The sequence below is a fragment of the Triturus cristatus genome, chromosome 3_1, assembly GCF_964204655.1.
Source record: "Triturus cristatus chromosome 3_1, aTriCri1.1, whole genome shotgun sequence".
Lineage (NCBI taxonomy): Eukaryota > Metazoa > Chordata > Amphibia > Caudata > Salamandridae > Triturus > Triturus cristatus.
This window is the reverse complement of record NC_140583.1, coordinates 829,863,112-829,890,195: the sequence shown is the minus strand read 5'-3', so window position 1 is coordinate 829,890,195 and position 27,084 is coordinate 829,863,112. Positions and strand designations below refer to the sequence as shown.

Genomic DNA, 27,084 nt, shown 5'->3' with positions numbered 1-27,084 from the left:
TTATACCAAATTCGGAAGGAAGTGATGCATTCAATGATTCCTTTTTGCCGCCTTCCAGCAGATGAGACCGCTGTATCAATGCCAGTAGTCTTTGAGGGAAGCCACGAACGCCCCGAGGTCATTCACCGATTGTCTTACTCTGAAGCTTCGTAGTTACGACTTCAATCGATTTATTACAAGTTTCCTAGGAAAAAGTTTCTTTTTTAAATCAATATGCTGTGATTGAATTGAATAACAGACGAATCGCTCAAGTCGAAGTATAAGATACGGGTTGTCTTACTCTTAAGCACCGTAGTCACGACACCAATCGATACATCACAAGTTTTTTTAAAAAAAGCTCCCTTTTTAAATCAATATGCTGTGATGTTGAATTGAATAATAGACAAATTGTTCAAGTCGAAATACAAGATACGGGCATTTTGCAGCTGCTAAATATGAGGGGTCAACTTTTAATTACCAGTCCTGAAGATGGTCTTATAAATTCCAACATAAAGACCGAAACGTCGACTGTCACACTGTTTTCTAGATAAATGTATAAGTATCATTAAGAAAAAGTGTTCGATACATTATGTAGTGGAGGAATCATTGAATGCATTACTTCCTTCCGAATTTGGTATAACTGTCTGAATTTTAGGTACCCTAATTACCATTTGTTGATATAAACGAATTTTGCTTCTCACACACCTTTTGTTTGTTTTCCTTTTTGATCATTCAATTGTTCTAATCTAACAGAAATGATTTGTATATACATATATGACTAATGCATAATATACAATTTCATGATACGTGCACTTTGAGATAAATTTCATCTATAGGTATATGTTTATCCTATAGCCAAGTTATATAACTTAGCTCTTTAACAAAATCCCTAGAAGGCACTCTCTACCAGTACGTATCTGCTCTACAACATCTGCGTGGTCTAAGAGAGTGTCGCGGAGGTGCCAATGCCGTGTAGGGCGTTGGAGAGGGGGAAGAATGAAGGTGGCTGTCACTGTTGCAGGGTCTGACAGAGAAGCTACCCCTATGTCGACTGTAGTCATGAGTGTGTGCAGGGACGAGGTGCCCAGGAAGAAGTCAAGCCTAGCGTATGTCTTATGTGCACTGGAATAGAAAGAGTATTTGCGGCTGTGGGGGAGGTCCAGATCTTAGCTAACCCTGTCACAGAGAGTGCGCCTGCCTGGCCCGTGCGCTGACACGATCTGTCCGCTATGTTGTCGAAAACAAGATTCAGGTCCCCACCCAATAGTATCCGGTGCTCAGCGGTGGCTGTGGCCTCGGTGAGTGCAGTATGTATACATTTTTCTTTCCCTTTGTTGGGAGCATATATCGATCCAATAGTGTATGTCAGGCCACCCAATGTGAATAGGCTTCTTTCTGGAGGACTTTTCCCTGAAATGCGCGGGAGACCAAGATAGCCACCTCAGCCGATTTAGTTGGGACGTTGGAGAACATTTGAATCGGGAACATGCGGGATCTAAGGTGGTGTCAGTCTTTAGGCAAGAGATGCATCTTGTGCAAGAGGCATATGTCAGCTTTGGTAGTGTCAAGATAAGAAAGGACAGCTCTGGATTTGACTGGGTTGTTGAGGCCCCGCACGTTCAGGGTAAGAATTTAAAGAGTGGTGTTCGGCATCTATGTGGGCGTAAGGTTAGAAGCCGTGATAATTAGGGTCACAGTTGACCACCTATGTTGTATTGAACTGGCCAATGAAGTCGAGGGGAGACCGAGGCAGATGTCCAAGCAACAGGACGGATGGATGGACGAGGGAACCCCAAACAAAAAGGTAAAAACCCAAAACAGAAAAACAAATGCAAAACTGCAACAGTGCCTTAGGTTCAAGAGAAATAGTCTGTCATCGCGGGATGACCGGTAAAGGGTCAGTGTGGGGTCCATGTTGTGACCAAGTGTCCGAGCTCCCTTCTTGCCCGCTGCCCACCCCAGAAGTAGCAATAGAGAGCAAAATCATCTGATCGATCTTCTCGTATGTCCTCTGTCGTGTGTTGCGTAGAAGTCTCTGACATGAAGTCAAGGACCGCCTGTTGGCCCTTAGCAATCTCAGACCGATTAGGCCATCTGTTTCGCCATCGGCGGCCTTGTCGTCGCCAGCTGAAGGGAGAGACCTCCGGCTCTGCGGCGGTGCTGCGATGATCCTCGTCCTTGGCAGGGAGTTGGAGTCCGAGTAACTGGCAGGCTTCGGTGAGGGAGCGTAGCTGTGTTAGATTTCCGTTGTGCCTAAAGACGAGTCTGAAGGGGTGGCCCCATGAGTAGGAGACACCCTGCTGCCGAAGGTGGTCCGTGACAGGTCTAAACTGGTGTCTCCGGTGTAGGGTGAGGAGAGCTAGGTCCTGGAATAGTACTGGGTTCTGTCCCTGAAATGAGATTGGATGTATGGCTCTGGCCTTATTGATGATTTCCTCCTTTGTCTTGAAATCGTGCACACAGACAAGGATGTCAGCAGGTGGGGTGTTGCTCACTCGGGGGGGCCCAACTCTATGGGCGCGATCCAGTTTGATAGGGGCATTGGGCGAGACACCAAGAACGTGGTTGAAGAGCATCTTGGAGAAGGCGAACAAGTCCTCAGTGTCAGTTGTGGTTTTGTCTCCCTGGATACGGATATCATGTCTCCGGGAGCGGTTCTCCAGGTCCTCCAGGTGGAGCTGCAGATCGAGGTGTTGATCATGGAGTCGTAGGACCTCCTGTTGAAGGGTAGCAAGTTCGACGTCCCTATTGTCTCCTTTGTCTTCCAGGGTGGCGACCCGTTCTCCGATACCATCCACATCCCTGCGATTGTACTTTATTTCAGAGGTGAGGTCTTTTTTCACCATCTGCAAGTCCTCCCTAAGGGCTGCGTAGAGGGACTTCAAGAAAGCCCGAGTGATGGACTCCTCTTCTGCGCCCCCAGCGCCCTCAAATGTTGATCTTTCGGCCACGGCCTGCGCCATGGTGGGTGCGTTCTGCGGGTGAGAAAACAGGTCTTTTAGAGATTTTTCCCTTTTCGCCCTCTTGTTGGATATAGTCCGGGGCTCCAGTGGTTCCTGGAAGGTTGCAAGGCGAAGGTGGGAAAGGGTCCGGTGGTGGCCAGATCGTTAGGTGGCAAGAGCTGCGTATAGGCCCCTATGGGGCGACACTTATTCGGCTCGGGGACCCTGCATGTCGAGCGAAGGTTCTTTGCTGCGACACCCTGCCCAATCTCTCATTCAAACCAGTCCAGGCCGTATAGCTGCCGCGTCCTGCCCTGGGGTGCAGCAGCGCGGGGGTGTCGTAGGTTCTTCCGCGAGGCCCGCCCCAGGTGAGGGAGTTCGATTCAGGGAGTTGTGGTGTAGTCCCGTAGGCCCCAGGCTATGTGTCTGGCTGGTGATTCCTGGCAGGAGTTGTTGGAGTTGCCACCCACTAGTGGGAAGTAGGATATAGCCAGGCAAGGACCTCCATAATGCTGGTACTGGTTCCTCTGGCGAGCGTACTTTAAAGGCTCTAGCAGGTGTGTCTCCGTCACGGGCCTCCGCACCCCCACACCCGCTGGCACCAGGGTCGTCTCATTCTCCGTTCTTCAGGCAGGGTCGGTGTGAATGTTCCCCCCTAGCGCAGGATATGCAAGTGTGATGGTCTTGGGGGGTGGGGAACAGGTCAGCCCAACGGGTACCCGACCAGCGCACTCCTCAGTTAGTCACCCCCGTGGGCCCCTGCAGCCGCCCAGCATCCGCTCTCCTTACCCTGTGCTGGTGGTCAGGGAAGAAGTGCTGACTCTCCTCTCGGCAAGTACCCGTTGCCGGGCACTGGGCTTTGTCAGGGAGATGGCCCGTGCAGCTTAAGGGTCCGGGCACCTGGGCTCGGCGTCAAAGGCTGCCTCACAGGTGTCCCAGGGGCTGTGGTGTCACCGCGCCACGTGTTGTGAGTTAGGGCCTCCCAGTGGATGATGCTCTGGGCCGTCCTGCCGTTCCTCTCTTAGTTGACGACCCCGCCAGAGTCTCTGGGCCCAAGGGACACCCAGGGTCAGTCAGGCGAGTTCTCGTGGGTGAGGGGCGGAGTGGTGGGCTGAGATTATGCAAGCGCGAGGTAGGCCGCTACTCCAGGCCGGGGCCTCACGCTGCTGCCGGGAATGTTGCTTGCTGGGGGCCGGGGATTGAAGGGCCTGGCCAGCATGTGTCGCCCCCGCCGCACCATGTCGCCGCAGGAGGAGGAGGGAACCTGCCGAGTTACACGCGCTGGAGGCCGAGACACTCGCCCCCGCTCCGTCCGGCAAATTCGCTCTCCACGCGGCTTCTCTGGTGGGCTGGGAGCAGTCAGCAGGCCCCATCTGGGAAACTGCTTGCGGCACCTGGGGTTGCGGATCTTTGGACCCACCGCGCGTCAGCTGGTATCTTTTCTGTTCAGGACAGAGATGCCGTGCTTGGCAGGGCTTATGATGATGGGAATGCCCGTGTTAACTCACATCAAGGCGGACGGCAGACAGGAGCTCGATCGCAACACGTCCTATCGTGCCGCCATCTTGGCCACACCTGCATCTGCAGTTTATGGCCATAATGTTCTACCAGATGTCGTCAGAACAGGGCGCCAGATTAACGTTGCATAGCATTTACATTTTTTAAATGAATGACAGTTGTGATTTTTTTTAAATATACATCATAATACTAAATTTCATTCAATAATAAACTATCTCTGTTTGAATACCCCCTCCCCTGCAAGCACATCTAGTGATATTACAAATATTTTTAATTTTGTAGGATACCGAAAACAAGCTTCTTCTGACGGTCTGATAGGAATCGAAAATGTGTTGTCCTCCTGAAAGCATAATCCTGGTACTGTAGCTTTTTTGATCTAGTTTTAAAACCGATTTTTCATCTGCATAACATGGCATTTACTTTGCCTCGTTAATGGACAATTTTGTTCAAGGTGCAATGTTTATCTTCGACTGATCACAATCATTGCCCTCTTCTACACTGTATTTTTTGGAGCGGCGATAAAATAAATTATAAGGCAATGTCCTGTGCACTAACCAACTTGATGGGTCAGCTGCCCAAGAAAACTCCCTTCCCTTCTGTCCAGTGTACACAGCTGAAAATCAGTGTTTACATAACACGCTGCACCCCAGGAGAGTGTGCACATACAATTCACTCGCACCTGCAAGTTTGCGCAATTCTGGAAGGGTAACCCATAATATTTAAACAGCTTAGTCTCATACTACATTTGACTATTTATTAACCTTTTTTTTATTGACAGGCTACTTCGTACAAATACATTTGTAATAAACTCAGCAACCACTCTCTTCTTTCAGAAAATGAATTATTAGAACATATTTACAGAATATTTATAGAAAGTCTGCGAGGCTAGTCCACAGGTAAGTCAAGTAGCACCTTTGTGTCCGATAAAAAAACGAATTGTATCGGTTTTATGAGGCGCTTGCAAAATATAGAGGGACCCCACAAAACCGGTGTGAAACAAATGCGCTGGATTATCTCAAATACTTTAACGTATCTATTAAGGGGGTTTTACATAGCACACTGGAAGCTACTATGTGGCATGCACCATTTCAAGAGATACCATTCTTTGTCTACAGCAGTATGCCTTGTGCCGAAGACAGCTGCGAAGCTTCCGGTCTGGCTGGTATTTCACCTTTTATTTCAAAATCTGTTTTATTGAATTTTTGTCACAGGGAGTACAATAAATGCCATATTAGAACCACAAATGCCATAAGTACATTTCACCTCAGCATACAGATAGCTATTGATGGATACAGCGTTCCCATTAGGTCCATGGAGACTTAACGTTTACAAATGGCACAACTTCGTCATGGTCCGTTGGTGTCACATTCTTGTGAGGCTTTACAGTTAACCCTCCCGTGAGAGAAACAAAAAAAGGAAACTTAAGTAGTCCCAAGAATAATTTAATAACCCAACCTAAACTAAGATGTCATGGTGCTATCTTGAAAAGAACAATTAGAAGGAGAAAGGTGAGCCTGTGGGGGAAGCCCCCAGAACCCTACTCAGGTTAAATCTGTGCCATGAGGAGGAATGGTCCGAGTGGAGTTATTAAATGAGGAACAGATTGAGGGCCCTGAGCCATGGATTACAAGCCAGCACTGGACGCCCCTCCGATAAATAGGAAACCAACGGGGATCAAATGTAATCAAAACCTTTCCTGGTATCTTCGATGATATCAGTCATGTGTTCCAAGGCTAAAGCCCCCCCAGAGCCTCGCGTGCCATTGGGTTAAAGATGGGGCCTTGGGCGACTTCCAAGCAGCAGCGACTGCCATTATAGCAACGCCCAAACAGAGCCACGTCACTGATTTGTCCCCCCGTGTCTGTCGCTTCAACTTGGAATCATGGACACCCAAGTAGAACGTGTTCCATCGAGCTGGAGATGGGATAGCCTAAAATATGTCGAATTTGGGATAAAATTTCCTTCCAGAAAGGTTTAATAACAGGACAATCCCACCATATGTGCCGGAAATCGTCCATCAACCCACATCCCCTCCAGCACCTATCTGACGAGCCAGGGAAAATCTTATGGAGTTTCTGGGGGTACAGGTACCAATCATACATGAGTTTGTAATGTGCTTCCCTAAGATACATGGAGCGATTGAATTTCGCAATGTCTTTCCCCAGCCGGTCCCAATGCTTATCCTCCAGAGGAGTTCCTATAATAGCGTCCCAAAAGCGTTTATAACACGGCGTCGATCTGGGACTCATCGACTGGTTAACGCATAGAGATAGGAGATACAGCCTTTGGAGGAGGAGCCAGATTGAGCGAATTTCTCAATGGGGAGCAACTCCCCGGTGGCGGCCTGCCGCACCGAGGGCTGCAGCACCCAATGTTTCAGTTGCAGGTAGTGGTATTCCTCCTTGCAAATTGCTTCCTGCATTCTTGAAATGTAAGGAATTCCCCCCTGTCAAACAAATGAGAAATCATGTGGCAACCGCCCTCCCTCCAGGCCTCAAAGGGACCTTCTGACAGCATGGGTAGAGTGCGACATTAAAATGTATAGGCGTGTGAGGTGAAGGGAAAGTCGTGAGATGAAGTTTGTGAGTGAGGATATCCCAAACCTTAAGCAGAGTGGATGTGCTAACATAAGCATTGAGACGTCTGTCCTGCTTCGGCTTCCATAGAAGGTCCCATATGGTGCGACCCGTGATCTGCCTGTCCATGTGAAGTCAATGCTTCTCCGAGGCCCGCAATCCGTAATTACCCTCATTTGTGCTACTCGGTAGTAGGACTGAAAGTCCGGTAAGGCCAACCCTCCGTCTTTGAGAGGTCTAATCAGCAAATTATAGGGAAGTCTTGCCCGTTTCCCCTGCCAAATAAACTTAGTGAGCATATGCCGCAACTCCGTAAATAGCCCACCCTCCATCAGAATCGGCAATCCCTGGAAAAGGTACAGTAAGCGAGGGAGAATATTAATCTTGATGGCATTGATCCTGCCCAACCAGGTGATGTGTCATACTCCACTTTCCCAGTTCCACCTTTAATTGTCGCAAAAGAGGGTGGAAATTGGCTTTATAGATGTCCCGTATCTGAGGAGTGAGCTTCACCCCCAAGTAAGTGATCTCTCTGCTAGTACAGCGAAACGGAGAACCCTCTTCAATCACACGCCACTTTGCCATTGGGATGGTGAGATTCATAAGGAAGGATTTGGTTAAATTGACATTGAAGCCCGCCACCCGTTCAAATGCCTCCAGCTCACCTTGGATAGCCAGTAGAGAGACCCTAGGGTTCGTCACTGGGAGAAGCACGTCGTCGGCAAATAACGAAATCTTATGATTATCGGAACCAAAACGTACGCCTTGGAGCTCATGATTCTTTCTGATCCGATGGGCCAGAGGTTCTATGCTTAAGGCAAAAAGGAGCGGGGATAAGGGGCAGCCCTATCTCGTCCCGCGAGCCAGCTGGAAGGAAGAAGAGGCCACCCCATTAACAAGGATCCTAGAGCTGGGAGAATGATAATTAACGCTCACCATCCCTATAAAAGCGTTGGAGAAACCAAAGCGCTGGAGCACTTTGAATAAAAAGGACCATTCTACACGATCAAAAGCTTTATCCGCGTCGAGCGAGAGAAGCGCTGCTGTAATGTTTTTCTTGTGGGCTTTTTCAATGATATGGATAATACGTCACAAATTATCATGGGTTTGACGACCCTTAATAAAGCCGGACTGATCCGGATCTATGAGACCCGGGAGGATGGTCTCGAGACGAGTGGCCAAGATTTTGGAATAAATCTTGGCATCAAGGTTTAGAAGAGCAATTGGGCGATAAGACGAACAGGCCGCAGGATCGTTCCCCGGTTTGGGGATCACTGCCACAATGGCTTCCCCCATAGAGGTAGTGACCTGTTGCGTGACAGCAATATTGTTGAATAAGATGGTTAAAAAGGGAACGAGTTCCAGTGCGAAAGTACGATAGAAATGGGCTGAGAAGCCATCTGACACTGGTGCTTTCTGAAGTTTGAGAGAATCGATTGCCTTCTATACTTCCTCAGCAGATATTGACTTTGCTAGTTTTTCGATGGAACCCGCCCTTACCTGAGGGAGGTCTAAAAAATCCAAGTACCCCAACAGGTCAGACGACCCTGGGAGCTCTGAGGTGTAAAGGGATCTATAGAAATTCTCAAATGTCCCCGCCTTCCCCTCTTCTGTCCTCTGAGAGAGGCCGTTCTCCTCAATTATGTGTTTAACATATACTTTCTCCTGTTTGGCCCTCAATTGCCGCTGTGAGGTCACGCTCCAATTGAAGGCGCTCTGCACATTGCTGAGTACGTAAAGTAGTGGCCAGTTCAATGCACTTACCGCGCACCACTGCCTTGAGAGCATCCCAGGTGGTAGCATGGGAAGCAGCCTCAGGGACGTTCAATTCAAGAAAGTCTCTAATGGTCCTCCTTAAATTGTCACGGAGGAGCCTATCCCTGCAGAGGAAGTTAGGGAAATACCCCTGAGCATGTTTTGGACGCGGATTAGGCCACGTGATCGACACCTCCAGGGGAGCATGGTCCGACGGGCAGATTGGGTGAAAGTGGGCTTGCAATATAGAAGGAAGCAAGGATTGGCTCAGAAATACATGGTCGATGTGGGAATACGTCCTGTGTGAATGAGAGAAGAACGAGTAATCTCGCGTTGTGGGATTGGAGTCCCTCCAGACAACTATCAACCCCATGAGTTGGAGCTGTGAACGCAACGCCTTGCCAAACGCCCCACCCGGAGCCCTATGTGAGTGTGTTGTGTCCATGTCAAGATCCCAAGCTAGATTAAAGTCAACCATGAGAATTATGTCCCCCTGTGCCAAGGTATCCAGAGCCATTAGGAAGGAAAGAACGAAATCCTGTTGACCCACGTAGGGGCATAAAGCACAGCCAACGTACATTGGCGGCCTCGAAGTTCTCCCCGGACCATGAGGATCCTCCCATTTTTGTCTGCCTTGGTGTCGGAAGCCTGAAAGGGGACCCCTGAATGAAATAACAGTGCCACCCCATTATGTTTCGAAGAATGTGAGGATCGGAACACAAGGGGGTAAGCCCTGTGTCGGAGCTTATGATCACCAGATCTCTTGAGATGCGTCTCCCGTAAAGCCGCTATATGGACATTGTGATCTATCATATATTTCCAGATGCGCTGGCGCTTGTTAGGAGAATTCAGACCCCGGGCGTTCCAAGACACCATCCTAACCGCCATGGGTAGGGAAAAAAGGATGGTATCCTAGAGGCATAGACCCCTTCTGGCGAGACCCAGCTGAATCCCTCCCCTCCCCCCCCCACCCATAACCAATAAAAAATAGAAGCATCATGACATCTAACCAAAGTAAAAAAAACGTAACAAACATTTAAAATGAGTATGGGGGAACCCCCTCCTGGAGGGGAATCCCAAAATCAAGAAACACTCTAGGAGCATCACCATTTCCTATACCCCAGCCCTTGTCATAGCAGAAAATCAAGGCAATCATAGTTCAAATATACAGTCCCCCCTTCAAACCAAATAATTGCTAACAAGAACCCTGAGAACTACACACTGAGTAAACGTGACGCTGACCCTTGTAAACAGCTCCACCTTGCAATATTGAACCAACCTCGAGTTCCACCACCCAACCTCCCCATCCCCCCATCGCCATCAGGGTGTGAAACATTTCTCAAACTGACACACCAGTTACAGTTAGCTCACGGTTGTCCGCATCTTGCTTCAGGGGTAGAGGCACAAATGGCGCCCGCGCCCCCACGTTCCCTCCATATGCAGAAGATGCAAGTCATCCAATCCATCCAGATCCCCAAGAACTTCAGACCTGTCCTGGCCTCATTCTGGAGCTTTAGCAGATTTTCCGGCCCACTCTGCGCCATTGGCCACCACTGCGTCGAACCTGCCGGCCCTCCCACACAGGATCCGGTGAAGCCTTGCGAAGCTCCAGCCCCAACAGATCTGCCGCTTCCGAAAGTTCCACGCAGTGCTGCTGTTTGTTTTGCCACAGGAAGGCAATCCCGAAGGGGTAGGTCCATCGATACTTGACATTCTTCTCCCTGAGATGTTCAGTAACAGGTCTGAACTGCTGGCGGCGCAAAAGAGTGGCCTGGGCCAATCCCGAAGGGGTAGGTCCATCGATACTTGACATTCTTCTCCCTGAGATGTTCAGTAACAGGTCTGAACTGCTGGCGTGCAAAAGAGTGGCCTGGGCCACATCCTGGTAGAGGGTGCACGTGGCGTTTTGAAAGGTAAGTGTGTCAGAGGCCCTAGCTTTTTGCAAGACTAGTTCTTCTATCTTGAACGAACTGAACTTAGCCAGGACATCTCATGGGCGCCGGTTCTCTCCTAGGAGGCGTGGACCTCTGGGCCATCCTCCCCAAGGGCAGACGAGAATGGGCCTACCATGAACGCCTCTAAGTCCGGCCCCTCGCAACCCTCCTCCAGGCCCCGGACTCTGATATTGTCGCGGCGCGAGCGATTTTCCATATCCTCGCATTTGAGTAGAGAATCACGTAGTTGCCGGTGGAGGTCCGCGGTACTCTCTTCTAGAGACGTAAGTCTCCCCACCATCTCCTTTTGCTGCGCTTCCAGCTCCAGTGTGCGCGTACCCACTGAGTCCACATCGGCCTGGACAGACACCAGTTTCTCACGCACCTCCGAGCGGAAGGTTTCAAAAGAAGCTTCCAAGTCTGCCTTGGTGTCTGCCCGCAGCTCAGTATGCAGCTCTTGCTTAAAATCGCGCAAGGAAGATAGGAGGTCTTCTCGGGTCAATGCCATGGTCGCAGCCTCCTCCGTCGTCCCCTTAGCAGCTGACATGAAGGGAAGCAACAGTGTGAATACCGCCTCCGGGGAAGAGGGGCCAGCAACTTCTCCAGGACCACCCCTGGGGCTCCGCCAAAAAAAATAAACCCAAGGGGATGGTAAACTCACTGGGTTTGGTGGGGTCTGGATCTGCCAAATCAAGGTTCGCCAGGAAGACCGTGGCACACAAATCCGGGAGGGGTGAGGAATCAGCCTGAACGGTGGCCGTTACATTTGGAGCCGCCAGAACCAGCCGGGCGCGAGCCCCTCGCTGCCGCCGTCTGCCATCTTAGGAAGCTGCACTGCAAACTCAGGGCGATCCCAAATACTCCCACAGGCCATCACCGGAGTATCCCGTGGCACCCGGTCACATAGGTGCACTCCGCCGCTATCTCCGGTGGCAGGGACAGCCGAAACGCAGCCGCGAAAAGTCGCTCCCAGAGGTGAAGCGGCCGCCATTTCATTCAGTGCCTCCTCACTGCTGATGTCTGTCCGGGCCGCCCTCGAGTGTGCGCCAGGTCCTTTGAAGGTGCTGATAGTTCCCCCGCAGTCAGCACCGCAGGTGCATCTCACCGCGGCAATTGCCAAACCAGGAAAGTGCTTCGATGCCGCGGTAGTTGCAGGGCCTAGGAAGGAGCCGATCGGAGTCACGTCCGATCGGCCATGACGGTCATTTCACCTTTTATTAATCACTTACTTCCGTTGTCTCTGATGTGGGGAAACCTGCTTCAGTCTGTAGACAGGGCCTTCTAATCTCACCCTCCTCTGTGAGTCTCTGCTCTGCGACGGTCTGCTTCAGCCCTTGCAGCCGGGTTTTCTTCATTTGGGGAAGATCTGCGCCAGCCTGTGAGGGAAGGGGTCACTGTGCTCACTGAACCACTCTCCAACTCTGTGCTGGGACGGGGATGGTTTCTATTCTAGCCTTCTCTCTAGCCCCTGTGTTGTGTGAAGCTCAGTAGAGTATAGAGCATGCACACCTGTATGCCCACAAGTCACTTACTGTAAGTTGAAGAGTGCAGTGTGCCAGAACCCAGATGTAATCCTGACAGGTAGTGCTCCAGACGGAATGTGGCCTTCAAAAGGTGCCAGCCACGAGAGTCCACGAACTGCTCCAAACCTATAACCTCTCCTCGGACCTGGGCACACCCAGAGCCGCAGAAGAACAGATGAACACTGCACCAGTCTCCGTGCAAAGCGCACCCCCGGTACAGACACTCAAGCTAGCACTGGCGCTCTAAAGCGCGTGACAAAACACTCCACTGAGGGAATGCAACAACACCACGAAAATATGCGTCAGTTCAACTCCTCCTGAGCGACCCTACCTAGCAGGGCCGGGCTCCCAGAGGATTGCACGCAAACAGCCACGCCCCTCCCCATGATAGGATAGGTTTGTAAAACATGCATACAGCATTAAGAGTAATTGCATTCAAGCGTAAGGCAAAACAAACTGGATGAAAACATCTATAAATTAAAGTTCTCTAAAACAGGAAGATAAAGATGTTAGGCATAAGTAGACTGTACTTTACCTGTGCTCCTAAAGCTAGAAAGGAAGTGGGGTATCGGCTGCCAGACGAAACAGGAGGCTTTAAAGACGACGACACTGGAGAGAGCCAATGGTAAGTAGGAGGTGGGAATTGGGTGGTTTTAATGATTACAGTAGGTCTTGCAGCAGCGCATGCGCTGCTATGCTCAACCTAAAGGAATGTAATTCTTAAGAATTACCTCGTTTTCTGCTCTTCATGATGACAAAGAAAATGAGTCAACAGTTTTAACCAAACAGTGTGCGTGTACATTTCCTTAACATGTCAATATGGAAGCACAGCTTCAGGCACAAGCCCCATTCAGGTCTCCAACGAGTAGCTCGGGAGCTACTGGTAGCTCGCCAGTACCTTCAAAGTAGCTCTCAGAGGAGAAGTCAAGCCCAGTATCAAATTCATAGAGTTGATGCCTATAAAAGAAGGCTGCACTGCTCATCTCAAGACCCTTAGTGTGATAGCCAGCCAAACCTAGGGCAGTAACTCATACTAACACTCAAAAACACACTGTATCGGCCTATAGGGTCAGCCACTTGACAGTCTGTATCCAGCCTCAATGTAACTAAGCCACAAGGAGATTGACCAGGTTGTAGACCCTGCTTCATCAGTCACAACATGTGTGTGAACAGTGAACCATAAAAGAAGTATGGCAGTACTAGCCTGAGCAGTAATCAGTGCTGACCCATCAAAGTGTAGGACTGCAGGAGTCAGAGTGAAAATGTGTCAGTTGAATACATGATCAGCTTAAGACCTGAGGAGAACATGGTGTGAAGCAGACCATAGAACATTAGAGGACTCGTCAGCATTTAATGTGTGTCCATAATAAACACTATTGCTTCCTGAAAGCTACGCCTGGTGACAAGGACCACCAAATGTGTACGGTAGTCCCCATCATGAGGGTGTTATCTCTGACATAATTGGGCCGGTTCCTGGCATAATAGTGTCAATGGCATAATAATGATCATCCTTTACTATTTTTGGTATTTTTGGTCTAGTTCTGGTATACTGGCAGCCATCATTGACATACTAGGAACATGACTGGCCTACATTTACCTATTCCTGGCATAATAATAGTCATGACTGATATATGGCCTCTGGGTTTTCTTCTGGAAAATTGAGTTTGTTAGTGAAAAGTATTATTTGATACTAAAATGTGCATTTTAAGAAAATGAAGAATGATAATTCAAGCTGAGCTGGGGAGACCTACTGCTGTACTTATGTCCCTTGTGCAGTAGGGCATGTCAAGATTTGATTGTTCGTTCATAAGTCAGATGGAGGCATTTTATATTGATGAACGTTTGCCCGGCATTTCTGCTGGTAACTGCACCTAGAATACTCGGGTTGTAAATACTGATAATCCTACTTAGGATGGTCATAGCGTACTGTAGACACTATTTTACGGTTATAAAATGTGCTATTAGCTCAGGAAGACTTTCCTTGAGCAGAAGTAGCTCTCACTAGAGAAAAGGTTGGAGACCCCTGGAGTAGACATTTTGTAGCCCCAAGTAGAAAAGGTGAGTGTATACATATAAGTTAGCCTCTAGGAGGGCAGGAAAGGCTTTATCTGGAAGGAATGATGTAGAACAAGCGGAAACAAACATGTATACTCAACTGTACACCACAAAATTATAACTGGGATTTGGGCATGGTACGAAGAGAATTTCCCACAACATAAACACATGTACCCTTTATGACAGTGTTATTAGGCACTCATACATAAGTAAGACCTTGCTAATGTACAAGAAATGATAACACTTTGAGGAAGCCTAAAAAGTCTAACATTAGTTCAATGGAAAAATAGCCACATGTAAGCAAATAACTGCGTGACAATTGCTATTTGAATGGACCAGAGCGTCTGCCTTCAATCAGTTGGAGCATATAATGCTAAAATCCATACATTCTAAATTAGTTTTTGCACCATATTTTCTCAATACAAGTGAATGGCAGCAAGAGCACATGATCAATAGCATCACTAAAAGAAAGTAAATAATGAGCAGGTTGTAGAAACTTCTCAATACAAGGAATGCTAGAAGTCACACTTTGTGATGCCAATTCTCAAAATAAAGCTATGCTTTTTACATGATGCAGAAAATGTGCAGTTGTACAGCACTAAATAAAATGGCTATTGTTTAGTGGAAATACATGAAGCTTAGCAGATATACTAGAATTAATGTTTATTGCTGGTTAATGTCTGAAAGCATTGCAATTCAATAATAAAATATATCAATACACGTTAAGGTAAGTACGGGCAACTCTACTTTCTCACTACTATCAATAAAAGGCTTGTGATTAATTTGAAAAAATAACAAAACATAACGCGGATACAACAAACACGTCTTTGAACACAGTAGGTAGAACACCTAACCAAACTCCCAGTCAACCTCTGGCTGATAAACGAGGTTTCTGGAAATCGAATGCTTTAAAGAAGAGTAAAATTAATGCAACATGAAATATTCGTAAAGAAAATGCACTAGCATGAGAGGTAGCATGACACTTACTGAACCAAACTCAATAACCAGGAGAAAGATTCAAAGAATGGCAAATAAAGAGGATCAAAATACCTGAAATTAAAGAAAGGCATAAACATCTTCCAGAGGAAGCTGTAACTTAATACTATTTCTACATTTTGTAAGACACTGCCAGAGATCAGAAATTAAAGCTGAAATTATTATTGACATTAAGTTAAATATAGAACACGCTTTAAATGGCTAGCAGGAACAAAGTTAAACATGGTGGCAGAGAGTGTGAAGTTTTGGGAGAACTGATTTGATAGTCGGTGTAGTGATTTACTCGTCAGTTTAGTGTGTAAGAACTTTACGTAGCAGGCTGAATGGGGAGAAATTACAATATCAATTGTGCAAAGTGAGAAAGAGGTGACTTTTTGTGGCAGAAGAAGACCTTAGCAAACTCCATGGGCGACTTAAAGGCCAGTGGGAGAGCAATTGAACTGCTATTTGTCTTAGGGATTTTTTTGCAACAGTGCTTACGATAAAGGTGTGGTTTGAAATGGCAAATGTATAAGTAGAGCAGGAGCATCAAGATGATTTAGACGTGTACACTTTTCTAATACAGAGTGCACATTGGTGTCTCTGTTGTCTACAGGCAGTCAAAACGTGCGGCAGAGAGTGGTCTAAACACAGTGCCAAGGTGAGCTTTGACTGATTGCTTTCTCCCGTGCTTCCCACTTCTGTTGTCAGTGTGCACCCCACGTCCATGCCCTTCTCATTCATGAAAGAGGAGGACCTTCATGCAAGAGGTTTATATCTGTGGAGTGGAGGCTTCTGGTCATGGTGAAGCTGGGCAAAGTTAGATTAGCATTAACACTAACAATAGCACTTTCACCAGCACAACCATCAACATCTCTGATTAGGTGCTGCAGCTTTAAATACCTCCTTATTCTCGGGTAGTTGCCTTCCACAGGCTCAGCCAGATCATCTTGTTTCACCCTCCGCTCATGTGATAGGCTGCAAACAGCAATGTGTGAGCAATCATTCCCTGACTTGTAATTCCATGGGTTCTGTCTGGATTTTCTTCCATGGAAATGAACTTAGAACCAAGTAAAGTTTTCTACTCACCTTTGGGTTTGTGATGGAAATTTTGACGATTACTAGTTGTGATCCTTTTAAGCAGGAAGAATCTGACGTCTGTATTTGACTGTGCTTTTCGCTCATGTTCGCAGTCACAACGTGGGATTTTGGCATATTTTGAAGTGCAACGCACTCACAAAAAGTATTTCCTGTTGAGCGACCTGCAATTTACCAAAGATGTTAACCTGCAAATGTGAACTAGGTTGTTTGAAAATCAAGACACCTCTTTTAGGTTACATGTTATTCAACCAGTAAATTGAGCTTGAAATGTATAGTGTTCATTTGCTTCCTTAAAAGCAATAGATTCAATAGCAGAACCTTAGTTTTTGCAGCCGTAGATAAGTTCTCATAATTTAAATATACACAAGCCTTGATTGAAAATAAGCAGTGAATAGAACTTCAGCAGATTTGAAAAATGCAATGCTTTTAAAATATCTGCCAATGAAAATGTGAACAAAATGTGAATAAAAACCTAACTCTGATTTTTCAACAGAGCTTCATGTGTTTGAAGCAGCACAGTTAATCAATCAGTGTTCTTATAAAGCGCAACTACTCACCTGTCAGGGGCTCAAGGCACTGAGTTGGGGGGGAGGGGTTGAGGTGGATCTGCGGTTCAGTCGAAGAGCCAGGTCTTGAGGTCCTTTCTGAATTGCGTCAGCGATGGTGATTGCCTGAGGTGCAGAGGGAGGGAGTTCCAGGTCTTTGCAGCGAGGTAAGAGGAGGATCTTCCTCCAGTCGTAGTCTTACGGACCCAGTTGGGCGAAGCGGAGATGTCCGTTGGGGCTGTAGAAGGAGAGGAGGTGGTTGAGGTATGCAGGTCTGGCATTTCGGAAGGCTTTGTAGGTGTGCGTGAGAAGCTTGAATGTGGTTCTTTTGTTCATAAATAGCCAGTGCAGGTCTCTCAGATGGCCGATGATGTGGCTGCGGCATGGAATGTTCAGGATGAGTCTGGTGGAGGTGTTCTGGATGTTCTGCAGTTTCTTTTGGAGTTTCTGGGTGGTGCCGGCATAGAGTGTGTTGCTGCAGTCGAGTCTGCTGCTAACGAGCGTGTGGGTGACCGTTTTTCTTTACTCAGTAGGGATCCACCTGAAGATTTACAAAGCAGGTGGAGCATGTGGAAGTAGTAGGACGACACAGCGCTCATTAGCCGGTTATTTGAGAGCAAGGAGTCCAGAATGATGCAGAGGTTTTGTGCATGATCCATTTGTGTTGGGGGGAGGGGGGTCTTTCTGAGCCCGGTGGGCCACCAGGAGTCATCCCAGGCGGAAGGGGTGGAGCCCAGGATGAGGACTTCAGTCTTGTCTGAGTTAAGCTGCCCTTCATCCAGATGCTGACGGCCTTCATGGCTTCTGAGTTGAATGGTGGAAGTTTGACTCTCTGTGTTCAGCTGGTGAGGAAGAAGCAGATTAATTCTAGGGCTTTGCCGTGGATGCCGGCGTCGTGGAGTCTTGCACAGAGGGTGTGGTGAGAGACAGTGTCGAAGGCAGCTGAGAGGTCCAGGAGGAAGAGGGCAGCAGTTTTGCCTAGATTGAGGCGGGTGCGCATGTTGTTTGTAGCACCGAGTAGAGCGGTCCCGGTGCTGTGGTTGCATCAGTTGCCCGATTGGGAGAGGTCCTGGATGTGGTTTATTTCAGTGGACTATAGAGATGGGTCTGTAATTCTTAAGGTTTGTCAGGTCGCAGAGGGTTTCTTCAGCAGGAGTTTGATCTCTGTGAGCTTCCAGTCTTCAGGGAAGGTGGCGGACTCGATGGAGCAGTTGATGGTATGGAAGAGTTCAGGTGGAATGGAGGTGCCGGCTCTGTTGAAGATGTTGTGATGGCAGGGGTCCGAGGGGGCTCCGGAGTGGATGCTCTTCATGATCCTGAGGGTGTCGTCAGAGGTGAGGGTGGTCCAGTTGGACAAGGTCTGCTGGTTTCTGGATCCAGAAGTCTTGGGTTGCGAAGCTGTCGTAGATCTCATTGATCTTGCAGTGGAAAAGGTGATGAGGTTGTTGCAGAGGTATTGAGAGGAGGGAATGTCTGCTGTCTCTGTGCTGGGTGTGGCAAATTCTTTGACCACGGTTGTGTGCGTTGGCGTTGATGTGTTCCTGGATGGCTACTTTCTTTGTTGTTCTGATGAGGTGGTGGTGTGCGGTGATGACAGATTTGAAGACTGCGTGGTCTGCCGCGATCTTACCGTTCCTCCATCTTTTCTCGGGTTGTCAACAGGTGCGCCTGGACTCTTGGACCGTGGGGGAGAACCAGCTGGCTTTCTTGGAGCGCTGCTTGCCTGAGGGGAGCCAGTGTGTTGGCGCAGTTGGAAATCCAGTGGTGGAGCTTGCATGCTGAGGTGTTGGCATCCGTGGATGTTGGTGGTGAGGTTTTGCTGAGTCTTCGGTTACCTTCGTCTTCGGTAACCTTGTACCAGCTTGTGCGAAGAACGCAGTGAGCGTGGGGGCGTATGGTGGGTTTGGTGATGGGGAAGTGGAGTGGACGCAGTGATGGTTGTTCCAGAGTGGCTTGGAGGTGTGGCTGACAGAGATGTTGTTGCTAGCAGAGAAGATGGGGTCGAACGTATATCCTGCTGAGTGGGTTGGTGTTGTCAAGCCCCATTTGCTTTATATTCATTTTTTGTTTGGCTTTGTTTTTTTGTTTTTAATAATGAAGTTCTTACATAGGCCTGCCAGTGTTTAGAGAAGCGTTGCCAAGATTACCAAGGGATTGACTGTATTCTTAACAAGCTCAATCCTCAGACTAAGTACACAAACTGGGCGTCGCATAAATTAAGGTGTTTCCGTGTACCAAACCCTTTCTAGTGATATTTATCGACAAGTGGGACCATGCTAAATTTGCCTGGCCATCTACCACACCCAGTTATTTAAGCACCTCACTAAGGGCATTAGGGCGGAATCTCTCCAATCCATCACCCTATTCTATTTCTTCATTTGATTTTGCTCAAATTTGGATTTTGTAATATAAAGTTTAAGCAGTTTTGTGACCAAGTTTGTTCTTTTTTTCCTCCTTAAAGTAATAAATGGTGAACTCTCTAGAGTAGAATTCCGGAATGGAAGACGAACCTATCTCCCTGCTCCTTCTCCAGACAGCAGCAATATCAATTTATGGAATATTTTGAGAAATAACATTGGTAAAGATCTGTCTAAAGTCTCGATGCCAGTCGAGTTGAATGAGCCTCTCAACACTCTGCAGCATCTCTGTGAAGAAATGGAATATAGCGAATTATTAGACAAGGCTTCTGAGATCGAAGACACTTACGAACGCATGGTACGGTAATGCTTTGATTTGTGAATTGCATGGTTTTTGATAATTGTTCATTTCCCCAGTGCGCTGCTCATACATAACATAATGTACAGGTTTGCTAGTTAATACTAACTATACACTAGCAGGAAAATTTAGAGCACATTGGTATATGCCTTTAGTAAATGGAGAGCTGTAAATGTGCACATTTTGGTTTCCTGATTTTGATGAATACTTCTGTCTGCACATTCCTCACCTTATGAATATCCCCAGGTGCCAGACTGGATCTGGAAACGTTTTCTTCTAGCAGTAGCTGTCTTGTCATTGAATGCCATGTGACTCCATTCTCAGCCTGCACAGGAAGTGGTAACACTGGCTAACATATGGTGCTGCCTAACACCCCAGTGTTGGTTCCTGTTTCTATTCGCCTTACCGATGAGGATGCAGAGCTCTTTGTTGGTATTCACCTAATTCATTGACGTTTCAAACAGCAGACTATGTCAAATGTCACATCTCAAAGTATCAGGGGCCAAACCACGTTGATGTTCTGGAAATAAGTCCCTATCAGATCCCCACATCAGCTATAAGTATTGTCTTTGGCCTCACCAAGATCCTTCAACGTATGACTCCTGTACCTCAGTGCACCCAGGGGCGATTGGGGAACAGAAAGTACATTTGAACAAGAACAAGAGAAAGGCAGAAAGTGCTGCAAAGTAAGGAGGATCAGAGCAGAAACTGAGGAAAATGTGTACGTATGTATGTGCCAGTAAGGGCCACAAACAAAGCCTGTCTCTTCCTTGTTCTTCAAAGTCTGATGGAGGAAAGGTCTACAAGGACCAAAATGCATTAATAAGGTAAGCTGGGAGTGAAAAGTGAAGCTGTGTTTGCACTGTGTTACAGAGAGATCAATAGAACACAGGACTGAATGGAGGACTCCACAGACCCATTGGGAGCAGTGCCTGATGGCAGAATCCTGACTTTTATCACATTGCAAGACTCCTCTATAAAACATCCTTAACATTTTTCCTTTATTTAACTTTCCAGATATCATACCTTAAGTTTTTTGATTGCATGCCGTTATGATTATTACTCCTTTTTTCCACTCTGTCCATTGCCCTCCCTCAATTCATCTTCAAATGTCATATTTCTCTACTCTACTCTTTTAATTCCCCACTGTTTAATTTTCATTCTCTATCTCCAGCTAGGGTTTCCCAGTATTACCTTTGAATATATTATATATTAACAATGTAGTCCTTACACATGTGTCTCTTTTATCATTTGTTGCATACCGGTCTTGACCCTGGGCACAATAACATAATTATGGAACACATTAACTTCCAGCTCTGCGCTGACACCAAAACCACCATCAAAGTCACGCTGGCATACAGGCCACCAGGACCACAAACCAGCCTCAGCGATGCCATCGCTAAATTCATCACCCCATTCTCTGTCGAATCTGAGCACTACATCTTCCTGGGAGACCTCAATTTTCACCTGAACGACTCCACCTACACCAACTCCACCGACCTCTTGGAAAGATAGAACAACATCAGCCTAGAGCAGGTGGTCACTGACCCCACACACCAATGACACATGCTGGACCCCATCTTCACGCCAAACAGAATCAGATAAAGGCACACCTCAAAACTCCAATTGGAATGTGGAATAAAGCACTCGTAGGGTGTACACATGTAATTGGTTTAGATCGTAGTTCGTCAAGGTAAATGGTGCAGGGTTGGTAACCCTTCTGAACACAAGGGTGTGTATTGATTAGCAAAGCGATATTTCCCTTGGGAGTAACGTCCCCAACCTTGCACTCCTGAAATGAATTTCAATAAAGTTTTGTGTGGTGTTTTTCAATATACTCATTTCTTTATTTGAAGTTTTTCATGATTATAATCACTTGTTCGTAATCAGTTATTTGAATTAATTCCATACTTTTAGTTTCATAGTATCAATGTATGCCCAATGCATTTCGGGCTTAGCCCTTCTTCAGGGAGAATTTTCTGAAAGTACAAGGATAAAAATAAATAAACTAAACACTTGAAATTATTATTGACATGTCAAACATTGATGATGAGACATTTAAAAATGCTGGAACAGAGATCTGCCTGAAGTTCACTGTTAGGGCCAGTGGGTAAATGGTGTGTGCTTCTATACGTATTCAGAGAGTCAATAAATGCGTGTTCATTGCCTTTTGTTAATAAAGAAAGTTCTTGTGCGTTTAGTTGTGAAAAAATACTCTGCTTGAAAAAATGTTCAAAACAAACAATAAACGTGATATGTGCTGTGAAAAGAACACTCTCTCGAATGCTGTGTATCTGGTTTGTCTGACTGAAAATTGTCGGTGTGGCTTACATGGTTATATTCAGCTATTTAAAAAAATTGCTCGTATGCTGTTTATCTAGCGTGTTGAGCGATGCTCACATTCTGTTTTTCTAGCGTTTCAAGTGGTAATCTACTGACGTGGTTAACGAATATTATTCAATGATTGTAAAGTGTGCTCGTACTAACAGAATAAAGTGGAAGGTGTGTCTGACCTGATTAATGGCCGTCTTCCTTACATTTCAACTTTATTCGTATTGTACCGCGAGATGCGCGTGATGGTACTGAAAATGCCTGTAAATAAACCGTGGTAAGAGTTACTTTGAGTTTAAAATAACGGGTCATAACTAAACTCCAATTAGTGACGAGCTACTGAGAACAGAAGTCGCTTACCTTGAGTTTGCTCTTGTTGTGCTTGTGTCGAAAGTAAAAGCTGTTTGTAAAGTGGCGGTATCCATGGAATTGTTATGAACGTTGACATGGTAGTCAGGTGTTCATAGATAGTGGAAAAATACTATGGGAAAGATACTAAAGGAAGAAATACTACTTAGTCGTGGTTATTAGCGAAAGACTTACTGATTGTGGTGTAATGTATGGATATATTCTATGTGCTTGACGGTAAAAATAAAAATAAAAATACAGATAACAACGGGTGAGAATATTATGTTTGACATTGGATTAAGAAAAAATCTGAGAAAGAATGAGGTGAGACTTAAAAACTGTGTCAAGTGTGTAAAGGGATAATTGACCGTTTCATTCTTTACAAACATTATGCTGAAAACATTATGTTGAGAGGACTGTTATGATTCGTAAAATTAGAAGCTGTACACCATATTACCTCCTGTGAAAATGATAAACAGATGATAAAACAAAGTGAACAATCAGATCTATCATGACTATTTCAATCATAGGTATAAGTTGTTTCTTATTATATGATAAACGGTTGTTAGTCCATATTTTAGACCGTCCGTATCATAAAGAGCATCCAAATTCTAAACGTTCGTTCATTCCTTTTGGCTGTAATGTTGCTAAATGATTTATCCAGAATGTTTCTCTCCGTAATAAATGTTGTTGGTTGTCTTTGCCTGGTAGTATCGGTAATTTTTCTAGTATACAAAAACGTAACTGGCTTGGGTTGTGATGAAACTGATTGAAGTGTGCCGCAAATGTTGATTTGGCGTTGTTTAATCGGATGTTGCTTTTATGTTCAATTATTCTTGTTTTGAGTTCCCTTTGTGTTTGTCCCACGTACGCGACACCGCACGGGCATTTCAACATGTAGATTCAATTACTGCTGTCGCAGGTCCCTTTTACTTTGAGTTTTACGGGAGGACCTTTTGTGGGATGTGATATTTCATTACCTTTAATTATTGCGTTGCAATTTCCACAGTTGTGGCATGGCAATGTTCCACCATGTGTTTTTGTAGATGTAGACGTATCTTCTTTTTCCTTTAGCAATTCTTTGATATTTTTTGTGCGTAGATACGCAAATCTGGGATTTAATGAAAAAATTCCCTTGAAGTCATCCTCTAGTGTTAGTAATGTCCAGTGCTTCAAAATGGACTTTTTGATTTTATGACTTCTGCTAGAATATTTGGACACAAAAACAGATCTCTGTTCATCACTTGTGGGTTTAGGTGTTAGTAGTTCGTTTCTTTTCAATTTTTGAGCTCTTTTCATAGCATCCATTAGTGTGGGTTCTGGATATCCTCTTGATTTAAATTTGTTGAGGGTGATTGCTTTTTGTTGATCATAAATTTCCTCAGTAGACGCAATTCTTTTAATTCGAAGAAGTTGTGAGAAGGGTAAATGTGTTTTGAGAGATGGTTGGTGAAAGCTGTGGAAATGTAAAAGATTGTTTCTATCTGTAGGTTTGCTGTAAATGCTGGTTTGTAATGTGCCTCTGTCATTGATTACTAGAACGTCCAAAAAGGATATTTCATGTTTGCTGATATTGGATGTGAATGAGATTCTGTCATTGACTTGATTTAACTTTTGAATTGCGGTGTTGAGTGTGCTCTCTGATCCTTTCCATAGAATAGCAACGCTCAACACGCTAGATAAACAGCATACGAGCAATTTTTTTAAATAGCTGAATATTACCATGTAAGCCACACCGACAATTTTCAGTCAGACAAACCAGATACACAGCATTCGAGAGAGTGTTCTTTTTCACAGCATATCACGTTTATCGTTTGTTTTGAACATTTTTTCAAGCAGAGTATTTTTTCACAACTAAACGCACAAGAACTTTCTTTATTAACAAAAGGCAATGAACACGCATTTATTGACTCTCTGAATACGTATAGAAGCACACACCATTTACCCACTGGCCCTAACAGTGAACTTCAGGCAGATCTCTGTTCCAGCATTTTTAAATGTCTCATCATCAATGTTTGACCGTCAAGCACATAGAATATATCCATACATTACACCACAATCAGTAAGTCTTTCGCTAATAACCACGACTAAGTAGTATTTCTTCCTTTAGTATCTTTCCCATAGTATTTTTCCACTATCTATGAACACCTGACTACCATGTCAACGTTCATAACAATTCCATGGATACCGCCACTTTACAACCAGCTTTTACTTTCGACACAAGCACAACAAGAGCAAACTCAAGGTAAGCGACTTCTGTTCTCAGTAGCTCGTCACTAATTGGAGTTTAGTTATGACCCGTTATTTTAAACTCAAAGTAACTCTTACCACGGTTTATTTACAGGCATTTTTAGTACCATCACGCGTATCTCGCGGTACAATACGAATAACGTTGAAATGTAAGGAAGACGGCCATTAATCAGGTCAGACACACCTTCCACTTTATTCTGTTAGTACGAGCACACTTTACAATCATTGAATAATATTCGTTAACCACGCCAGTAGATTACCACTTGAAACGCTAGAAAAACAGAAGGTGAGCATCGCTCAACACGCTAGATAAACAGCATACGAGCAATTTTTTTAAATAGCTGAATATTACCATGTAAGCCACACCGACAATTTTCAGTCAGACAAACCAGATACACAGCATTCGAGAGAGTGTTCTTTTCACAGCACATATCACGTTTATTGTTTGTTTTGAACATTTTTTCAAGCAGAGTATTTTTTCACAACTAAACGCACAAGAACTTTCTTTATTAACAAAAGGCAATGAACACGCATTTATTGACTCTCTGAATACGTATAGAAGCACACACCATTTACCCACTGGCACTAACAGTGAACTTCAGGCAGATCTCTGTTCCAGCATTTTTAAATGTCTCATCATCAATGTTTGACATGTCAATAATAATTTCAAGTGTTTAGTTTATTTATTTTTATCCTTGTACTTTCAGAAAATGACCCCTGAAGAAGGGCTTAGCCCGAAATGCATTGGGCACACATTGATACTATGAAACCAATAGTATGGAATTAATTCAAATAACTGATTACGAACAAGTGATTATAATCATGAAAAACTTCAAATAAAGAAAAGAGTATATTGAAAATCACCACACAAAACTTTATTGAAATTCATTTCAGGAGTGCAAGGTTGGGGACGTTACTCCCAAGGGAAATATCGCTTTGCAAATTAAACACCTCAGAACTCGCCTGGTCAGACCACTGCATTGTACGCTTCACCCTCACCGAACCTCTCCGCACCACCCCTGGCCAACACATCGCCCCTTACCGCAGCTGGACCAAGGTCACTCATGAACTATGGACCGACACCCTCAGCACCACACAGCCCAACATCACCACCAACCTGGACCAGAGAGTAGAGAACTTCAGCAACTGGATCACCAGTGCCACAAACCAAGTCGCTCCCACCAAACCAGCCAAAACGCACATACCCACCAAGTGAGCCATATGGTATACGCAAGGACTGAGCACGTTGAAGCGCAGGTGCAAACAACTGGAAAGAAGATTACGCACCAGCAGGAACCACTCCGACCGAGCCACCTACAAATCAGTCCTCAATGACTACCACCGCCAGCTCAAAGGCGCACAAAAAAGGAGGCCCTGACCCACTGAATCGAGACTAGCATCAACCAAACCAAGGAACTCTTTACCACTGTCAGAGAGTTCAAATGCTCATCAGCCACAGAAATCTCGATCTACTCCTCACAGGAACTCTGCAATACCCTCGCCAACTACTTCCACAACAAGTTAGCAACCATTTATAGAAACTTCGATCCTCAACCCTCTGGCCTTTTTAGCAACCCATAGACCACAACCATTGACCACCTGCTCACTGCATGGAAACAACCCAGCACACCAATCACTACCACTCTTATGAACTCCATCCACTCAGGAGCACCCTCTGACCCATGCCCCATCGACTCTTCAACCTCAGAAGAGATGCGATCAGCCACCAGCTCACCACCATCCTTAACCCCTCCATAACCACAGCCACCTTTCCTGACGCATGGAAACATGCATAGGTTAGGCCCCTCCTCAAGAAACTTCGGCAGACCCCAGTGAGCTCCAGAACTAGTGCCCCATCTTCCTGCTCCAGTTCCTCGCCAAAGTCCTGGAGAAGGCCATCAGCCTCCAACTCACCGAACACCTGGAGAGGAACAACTTGCTGGACCCATCCTAATTAGGCTTCAGAGCCAACCACAGCACCAATCGCTGCAAAAGAGGAGAATCAGCTGCCCTTATCCTCCTGGATCTCTCTGCAGCTTTTGACACTGTCTCTCACCGCACACTCCTCAATTAACTATGCCAGATTGGAATCACAGACGATGCACTCAGATGGCTAGCATCCTATCTGACGGGACACACCCAGAAAGCCTGCCTTCTTCCCTTCACCACACAACTCAATCACACCATCTGGGGCGTGCCCCAAGGCTCATCCCTCAGTCCAACCCTTTTCAACATCTACATGACACCTTTGCACACATTATCAGAGCAAGTGACAGCAAGATAATTGCCTACGCCGACGATACACAGTTTGTCCTTTCACTCTCAGTGGTCCTCACCTTGACTAAGACCAACCTCCACAACTGTGAAAGAAGAACGTTGCGGCATGGATGAAAGACAAATGCCTGAAACTCAACAAGGACAAAACGAAAGTCCTGATCTTCTGCAAACATACCACCCTCTGGAACGAATCCTGGTGGCTGGGGGAGTTCGGAACAAACCCCATGCCAAAAGACCACGCCCGTAACCTCAGCATCATA

The 27,084-nt window shown here is 46.0% G+C and overlaps 1 protein-coding gene across 4 annotated transcripts in view; it reads left to right on the top strand.

Annotated features, from left to right (window-relative positions):
- The window catches only part of OSBPL6 (oxysterol binding protein like 6), a 690,319-nt gene that overhangs the window by 506,087 nt on the left and 157,148 nt on the right, over positions 1-27,084 (top strand). For all 4 annotated transcript variants that reach the window (XM_085645216.1, XM_085645218.1, XM_085645217.1 and 1 more), the window contains one exon: positions 19,365-19,618. In XM_085645216.1, coding sequence (XP_085501342.1) covers positions 19,365-19,618 — 254 coding nt within the window. The remainder of the gene's footprint in view (positions 1-19,364; positions 19,619-27,084) is intronic.